The sequence below is a fragment of the Triticum dicoccoides genome, chromosome 7A (genome assembly GCF_002162155.2).
Source record: "Triticum dicoccoides isolate Atlit2015 ecotype Zavitan chromosome 7A, WEW_v2.0, whole genome shotgun sequence".
Lineage (NCBI taxonomy): Eukaryota > Viridiplantae > Streptophyta > Magnoliopsida > Poales > Poaceae > Triticum > Triticum dicoccoides.
The window spans coordinates 677,239,773-677,248,099 of record NC_041392.1 but is presented as its reverse complement, the minus strand read 5'-3'; the positions used below and the strand labels follow the sequence as shown (position 1 = coordinate 677,248,099).

At 51.4% G+C, this 8,327-nt stretch overlaps 1 protein-coding gene across 2 annotated transcripts; it reads left to right on the top strand.

Moving 5' to 3' along the window:
- The first annotated feature begins 2,771 nt into the window (after positions 1–2,771).
- On the top strand, positions 2,772–4,599 carry LOC119334701 (BTB/POZ and MATH domain-containing protein 1-like). 2 transcript variants are annotated; one of them, XM_037607242.1, is made up of 3 exons: positions 2,772–2,954; positions 3,061–3,250; positions 3,352–4,599. In XM_037607242.1, the coding sequence occupies exon 3, from the start codon at positions 3,361–3,363 to the stop codon at positions 4,411–4,413; it is 1,053 nt and encodes a 350-aa protein (XP_037463139.1). In that variant the 5' UTR covers positions 2,772–2,954; positions 3,061–3,250; positions 3,352–3,360; the 3' UTR covers positions 4,414–4,599. The 2 variants fall into 2 exon arrangements, with proteins under 2 accessions (XP_037463139.1, XP_037463138.1); XM_037607241.1 differs by having other exon boundaries at positions 3,061–4,599.
- Positions 4,600–8,327: the final 3,728 nt, after the last annotated feature.

Here is an 8,327-nt window from a genome sequence, read left to right as displayed (position 1 = left end):
GCCAACGGCAAGGGCGGAGTGCCGCGAACCCCAACCGCCTGCGGCCTCGGTCAACGCGTGGCGCTTGATGGGACGTGGGTGTCTCCGCTTCCCCATGCTGCCTCGACAACTGTTTGACTTGACAAGAGCATGTTGCATGCAGAAAGGTCATCATTATCGGGGATCGTGGAGGCCAGCGGTTGGCCTCCCACCGGCTATGAAATGATGGGATGGGCAGAGCTCCCCTTGCTCATCTCCATCTTCTCGTTGCTTGCATCTTCTTCTTCTTTCTCGCCGTCTTGTCATAGCATCCATGGCGCCTATCAGGAGGTTTTCCACGACGGAGAAGGGAAAAGCCCCTCAGGAGGAGCCAAGGACACTCCCGCCGAAGAAAAGGCTCGGCCGCTCTCATGCCAGCGAGCGGCAAGATGTGACGCGGCCTTGGTACGAGCGTTCGCCGCCTGGCTTCCTAATCCCCATGTACGACCGCGCATAGAGTCCTGGGCAGGGTGATAGTGCCCAGTGCGGCTGGGTCCGGGGTCGCGAAGGACAGGCCGAGGCTGTGCGGCTAGCGGGCCTGCGAACCCACACCGAAGGCACATCGCGCGAGTTCGTGGTGTGGGCCACGCACGTGGATCTGATTCCCGAGGTTCTTCATCGAGGAGATGCCGCCGAGGGGGCCGCTCGAGCTGTGGCCGCAACGCACGCCGGGTGCTGCAGCCAGGCCATGGAGGCAGAAGTCGAGGTCGTCCCCCCGGGCAACATCTTCATGACCCGAGGGTGGGGCGAGGTTGCCCGTGCCTGCTGTCCGGAGGGGGCCCTCGCCATCCACTTCGAGTACGACGGAGCTTCCACGCTGTTCTTCAAGGTCTTCGATGAGGAGGGCCGGCGCTTGGAGTGCTGCCCCGGAGGAGGTGATCCACATGGCGTGGCCGTGGGCGCTGGACCTGCCCTTGGCCTCGCCAACGGCTTCTCCAGCAGCAGCGGCGACTCCCTGGAATCCAGCGACTCTCCCGAGCCTAGTGATTCTCCGGAGTCCAGCGACGACAGCTACGTGCCACCGGGCTCTCGCCACGCCCGGTGCGCGGCTGCGGCGTCCGTCCGGCGTCGTCGGTGATGCCCTGCGGCCGCTCCTTCAGGGTCCTCCTGTTGTGTTCCCCGCACGGAATTGTGACGAGCCCCGTGGGGGCATGTAAGAAACTGCACTGCTCTTGCCTTAATGTTATTATCCCCAGCTAGTGTGGCAACAACATATCTCGCTTTGGCACAACGCTCCTTTTTGTCCTCGCGGTAGCTTAGTGCTCTACGCCGACAGGACCCAGTCTCCAGGCAGGCTTCAGCCGTCGCTGGTATGCCAGGTCGCGATGCCGTGGTCAAGGCCAGGACGTGAGCGGCCCGAGGTCCGGTAAGAGCCCCTGAGGCGCGATGCTCAGGAGATCCCCTTTAGCATGCAAGTAGCCCCTTGAAAGCCGAAAAGGAAAGTGGCATTGCCAGAGCGAGATCGCGAGAGTTGAAATACTGGGTCGTGAGATTTACGCCGATATGTATGGGTGGATCTGAACTGGGAGGAGGAAGAGAAGAAGATGCGGTTGCACCAGATCGATGCGAGAGGATAAAGCGATAGGATGGGAGCTGCGCAGTTTCTAAAGTCCATGAGAAATATTTAGTGTAGTCTAAACCAATGAAAAAATAATACCCTATAGCAAAATAGCGCCACCTAGTTGCTCTTGCTACTTTGAAGATGGATGTCTACATGATCTTGGCATGTGGATTGTTGAGGTCAACATGATCGTCTCGAGCCATTTCTTTTGTTGTCATGAACCTCGAATTATGTGTTTGTTGTGATGAACTTTGGATTATGTGCTTGTTGTGATGAACCATGGTCCTTGAATGATGTTGTGATGAACCATGCACTTTCAACAATGTTGTTGTGAACTTGTGATGAACTATGAACTTGGTATTATGTAGTTTTCATTGGTCATTGTTTGGCTGTCAACATTTTCTCAGTTTTAATGTCAAGCTGGTAAGTTTTGTGCTATGCAAAATTTCTTTATGTGGTTGTCAATATTTGATGCTTTGTTGTGTAAAGTTTAAAGGAAGTGCAGTCCAAAATTCAAGAGAAATGCTGCTGAATTCTTTCTCTCATATCTGTTCTATTATTACAATTTTGTAGAAGAATTCATAGATGAAGGCTTATTTTTCATTACTATGACCATTCCATAAAACAATAGACTGCTGAATGTTCCATTTTTAGCAATATGAATTGTTTGTTTTCCAAAATTTGGGTATAATTGCTACAAGAAAAATCAAGACTGGACTATATACAGAGGTTCTGTACATAGAAAGGTTCTGGGGGCAACTAGCTTACGAGCCGGCTCGGTCTGAGCCGAGCCATAGCGGAAGCGAGCCGTCCTGAAGTAGGCTCGTTAGCTGAGCGAGTCAAAGCCAGGCTCGGATCAAGCTCGGCTCGTGTCCAGTCCTACTCACACATGAAATTATCTACCACATAAAAAAATTAGATTTTTTTGAATTTTTTCAATATTTGTTTTGATTTTTTTTTTGGCCAGGAGCAGATGAGCCTGGGCACCTAGTTGGATTTCCGCTTTATAATTCTCTACTTATAAAATAGTAAATGTCTCTAGCTTTCCGTACTTTCAATTGATTTTTTTCCGTATTTTTCACTTTGAACAAGACCGGCTTTAGTGCAACCTTTTCTTTTCGACTCGTTTGATGCTCTCACCTAATCACGCACCACCTGCACCGTCTCTAGTCGCCCTCCGGCAGTCTTCTTTTTCGTCGTCGCCCCCCGGTATCCACCCTCGCTCCCTCTCCTTGCCGCGCTGCCGACCTCCACCTCCTCGCCGCCGCTCCCTACTAGGCAAGCCGCAACCTGTCCGGATTGATCCTCTCAAGCGGACGGACGCCGGAAGATCAGCCGCTGTCCTCGTTGTCTCCTCCGCCGGCACGACTCGCAGGTGAGTCGTCCTTTGCCTCCTCGATTACCCGGCCTTGTCCGCGCCGATGCTCTCAGGCTAACCCTGTAATCATCAGCTCTACTAATACAAGATCGCCCACGCGCAGAAACTTTAGTCTTCAACTGTAATAGCTAGCTAATCTGGGCCCAAATCCGACCGCCGGAGCACGGATCCTTTTAGCTGACGCCGGGAGACCAACCAATCGACCTCAGCCTAGCCGTGGCCCTCGTCGTCTCCTGTGCCGGCGAAGCTCGCAAGCAAAGCCGCGACCAGCAGCACGTCCACGGCGGGGCACGGTGAGTATGACTATCTGGGTCGTCAGGTAGTCCATCGCTTCCGTCAGCCTAGCCCCTGTATGGCTGTATCAGCCGTACTAATTCAGTGCATCCGACTTCAGAAACTTTCCATGGAAAATGCCTGCATGAACCTCAACCAAGTCGTACGCTCGGTGCGGCTGCTCAAGATCGACGGGTTTAGCTTGACCGTGAGCCTGAGCTCTGAATATCGCTTCACATCGAGATGGAATCTCGATGGGTATGATTTGGAAGTTGGTATCTATCCTGCAGCCAACCCCTTATATCCAGATGGCAACAAGTTTGTGTCTGTGAGACTTATGTTTCTCAGTAAAGCCCGCACAGAGTGTGGTGTGCCAGTGAGCCTAGCCTGTCAGCTGGTAGATCCGAGTGGGGTGCTTGAACCATTTAAAGAGGATGGTGTGTCGGAGACCTTCTTTGCACCCCACTACTTCAAAGAACTCTTATTGGTGAATAGGAAGTCCATACCATCTGCTTATCTCCGGGATGATTCTCTGACTCTGCGATGCGCCATCACAATGCTCAAGGAATTACCAGTACAAACCATCCCAGCTGAAGAGGCGATCACTGTACCACCCACCAACTTGCACCAGCACCTCGGCGAGCTCCTAGAGAGCGAGACGGGAGCCGATGTCACCTTTCTCGTGTGCGACGAGTCGTTTGCTGCACACAAGGACATACTTGCCGCAAGGTCTCCGGTTTTCAAGGCCCAGTTCTTTGGAGACATGAAGGAGAAGTGCTCGCAACGTGTGGAGGTGAAGGACATGGAGGTGGCAGCATTCAGGGCCATGCTGCACTTCATCTACACCGACACGGTGCCCGAGCTTGATCAACCGCTCGAGTTGGTGGCCACGCTCGCTCAGCATCTGCTTGCGGCTGCTGACTGGTACGGTCTCGATAGGCTCAAGCTGATTTGTGAAATGAAGCTCTCTAGTGGCATCACTGTCGACACCGCAGCGACAACTCTTGCTTTGGCGGAGCAGCACAATTGCTCGAAGCTCAAGGCCAAATGTGTCGAGTTCATCGTCAGCACTCCTGCAAGTCTTGATGATGTGTTGGCGATGGAGGGGTATAGGCACCTGGAGGCAAGCTGCCCTTCGGTCTTGACTGAGCTTCTCAAGTCTGTCCATGGGAGGAAGTGCTGAAGTGTAGCCATATAGCTAGACTTCCAGGATCTGACAATGCGTGTAGTCTCTGTTTGTGCTTGTGAGAAATGATTAATGCATACTAGAAACTTGTGTTTTTAGGGAATTACTAGAAACTTGTGTTTGTATTTACCTAATATGGAAAACTTATGTCCTGTTATTAGCAACGTAATGCTTTCATCCGCCTACAGTAGCTGTAATTTAGTGACTTTCAATGTTGTACACAAGGTTTTACACAGTCCAGGGTTCGTGTATATGCTCGTTAGTCTTTTGAACTGAGTGTGCAACTGTGCATATAGATACATGATTTGATCAGCTGCAGCCACACCAATCCTGGTGTTGGGAAAACTTTTGTAAACCTTCTCACAACAAAATTAGGGACAATACTAGGACAATGCTCACTTGGGAGTTCTGATTGTGTCAGTTACAAAATTAAGATGATCTCTGTTTTGTAGGCCAAGAGTCAACTTCTGGACCAACCTATTGTTGTCTGATTTGCATAACTGTATGCTTTCCAAGGCACCCTGCAGTATCCTTGAGAATATTTGTGCAGATAACAGAGTTAGGAGATTTGAATATTCGACGATTTAGTTTTTTATTAACACAGTACTGACGCAAGCGCTCATACATATGTGCATACAGTCACCCCTATGAACGCACACACGCAGACCCTACCCCTATGAGCACCTTCGAGAGACTGAGTCGGCATATCATTTTGAGATTTATGAAGTCACCGTAGGCGCCTAGTCGTCGACGGGCACGTCTCCTCCCACTGAAAGGGCATCGTCAGATGAAATAAATCAAAAAATAATGCATGCACCAGGACTTGAATAATCGACGATGTAGTTTTCTGGTACTTTTAAGGACACGTGATTTGTGCCTCTTTTGTTGCCTTCTCAATGTTTTGGTGTATCTTTAGTGATCATGTCGATCTATGCAAGCCTTGACTGCTCTGTTTTTCTTGTAAAGCTTCAGGCTGCTCCAGACTGCTTCAAATTCTAAAATCTTTCTTACCGGATGTCCCTGAAGGGGCTTCAAAGCCTAAAATCATCGGGAGTGTGATCCTTTTATATCATTTTACACCTCCTGGTTGTCATGTAGAAATTTCTTCACTAATAGTTCACCTTTGATGATAATATTCTTCATATATTCCTCTTGGACATGCATCAACTTGTGGTACTATAAGCTACAAGTAACCAGCAACGTGACTGCTAAATGGGATTACGGAGTATTATATCTATATACAACACGTAAACTTGTAGTACTATATGCGACAGCTCAGGAAATCTATCTCCTTCTTCCAAAATGTCTAAAAATCCACACACATGTAGCTGGTGATGTATTTCATGCAAAGTTTTGCATTCTTGTTTAATTTTTTTTGTCTGTTACTGGTCTCCTTGTATATGCTTATCAGTTTTCTCACCTTCAGCCACATAATCCCTGTGCGTGTTTAGGTCTTTGTACTATAAGCTTTGATGAATGCATTGTCATCTAATTTAGGAACAACATTCAGCTAAACAATAATTATCCCTTTCTTTTCTCTTTACTTTTTCTTTCAAAAAAGTCCCGTTCACCTCACACTTTCACTTTCCAACCGAGGCCTGCCTCACGGAATCTTTCATTTTTTTCACTCCTCCCACACCTAGCTAGTCACATCCCACTCGTCTCGGTCTGCCACTTTCCTCTTCTCCCTCTTTGAGGAAAGCGGCGGCGATCTCGGCTGTGGCTGCCTCACAGGGTGTTGGATTTGAGGAAAATAACACCAAACAAGTCCCGCCAGAATAGCTTTAGTATTACACAAAGTTAGCATCGTTTCATGTACCAACCGCTGCAACTGATGACAAACTAGTAGCATTTCGTGATACCAAAACGCTGCTAATACTAACTATGGACTAGCAGCGCTCTATTTCGTCGAACGCGGTTAGAGTTGTCAAACTAGTGTTAGAATATATAACCATATTGTTTTCTGTATAGTTATACGGTTGTATATGTGTAGTCCTTGTATAGGTGTCCACATATTGTACGATACGAACTCTGTCTTGTAACCTATATATATTGATCCATACAAGGCACCACAACGTGTGGTTTCCCTAATCTTACATGGTATCAGAGCCTAAAAGCCTAACCCTAGCCTGTGCCGCCCTCCTCCTCCTTCCGCTGCCGCCGGAGCCACCACCTCCTCTCCCGTTGCCGTGCCCGCACCGCCGCATCCATGTCGCAGCCCGACGCCGACGCGACGAACCAGGCGCTGGCCGCCGCCAAGGAGCGCCAGGACGCCGAGGCCGCCGAGGCCGTCAAGGCCAAGCTGCCTCTCGCGACCGCCGCCGATATATCCGGGACGAGCGCGGGGTCTTTCTCCTTGACCTCGCTGCACGCCCAGGCCGTCGGCCTCCACTCCATCAAAGGCCATGTTCCCGTTGAGCTCGCGCTCGACACCGGCGTTCACCGGCAGTGGCGCACCTTCTTCCGCGCCGCCTGTCGCAAGTACGCCCTCCTGGATCACCTCGACTTCGATGCTCCCGATGCGCCGAACCCGGAGTGGTCTCTCCTCGACGCCACCGTCGTCTCTTGGCTCTATGGGTCTGTCTCGCTTAGTATCCTCGACGCTGTCATGACGCTCGGCGACGATCCCCTCGCCGTCGATCTCTGGAACAACATCAACGGTCTCTTCAACGACCACAGGATCAATCGTCAACTCCACCTCACGGCCGAGCTCGGCGATGTCAAGATGGGAGAGATGAGTATGGCCGACTATCTTCAGAAGGTCAAGTCCCTCTTCGATGGGCTTGCGGATCTTGGTGCCCCCGTTGATGATGTCGGGATGGTGGTCCACTGCCTCAATGGCCTCTCCGAGCAATACGAGTCTGCCGCCAATCTGATCTCCCTCATGCCCGGTATGACCTTCGCACAGTGCCGCTCGTTGCTTGCGCTCCAAGACATGAAGCGCAAAAACCGCCGCGCCCGCAACTCGACACGGCCCTCTTCACCAACACCGGCAACCCTGGCAAGGCTCCTGGAAAAGGAAAGAAGAAGAAGAAGAAGGCCGCCGCTGGAGTCACCAAGGAGATCATCCCGGCGCCCACGACCCCGCAGGCTGCCACTCCTTCCTGGCCCTCAGTGCAACATCCCTGGAACGACGCCATCCAGATGTGGCCCTATGGCCAAGGGGGGCTCCTCGGTCGCGCGCCGCCCGGCTACGCCCCTGCTCCCAGCTATGCGCCCCGGCACACCCTGTTGCCGCATGCGTTCTACACCCAGAACCCGTATGACCTTGCTCCCTACGGCTACGGCTACGCCTCTGGACAGCCCTCCTACGGTCTCACAGGCACGGCTCCATCATCACCGGCATCAACTTCGGCTTCATAGGACCATGCCACGCTCATGCATCAGTTCCAAACCATGAGGCTGCAAGCACCCCCCAGGGAGTGGGTGATGGACACCGGCGCCTCCTCCCACTTCGCGTCCGATCCCGGTATGCTCACCTCCATGTCTCCCCTCTCCTACTCTCGTCGTGCTGTCGTTGTCGGTAACGGTTCCACTGTTCCAATCATCGATACCGGGCATGCACGTCTTCCTATTTCCACCACCTCTCGTCCTCTTTACGTTCATAATGTCTTAGTAGTTCCTAACATAGTCAAAAACCTTTTGTGTGTTCGAATTTGACCCTCTTGGTTTTTCTGTGAAGGATCTTCTATCTAGGACCGAGATTCTCAGATGCATTAGCTTCGGAGCTCTCTACTCCATCCGCCCTTCCTCTACCAGCCAGCCACACGCCTTCCTCATCGTCGATGCAACACTCTGGCACCGTCGGCTTGGGCATCCTGGGCGGCCCGTCATGGAGTCATTAGCTCATTCTTCGATTATCCCTAGGGAAAAGAATAAAAGTAGTTTGTGTCATGCTTGCCAGTTAGGTC

Excerpts from the sequence above, each read along its gene's own strand:
- LOC119334701 (XM_037607241.1), top strand. The coding sequence starts at position 3,310 with ATGGCTGTATCAGCCGTACTAATTCAGTGCATCCGACTTCAGAAACTT.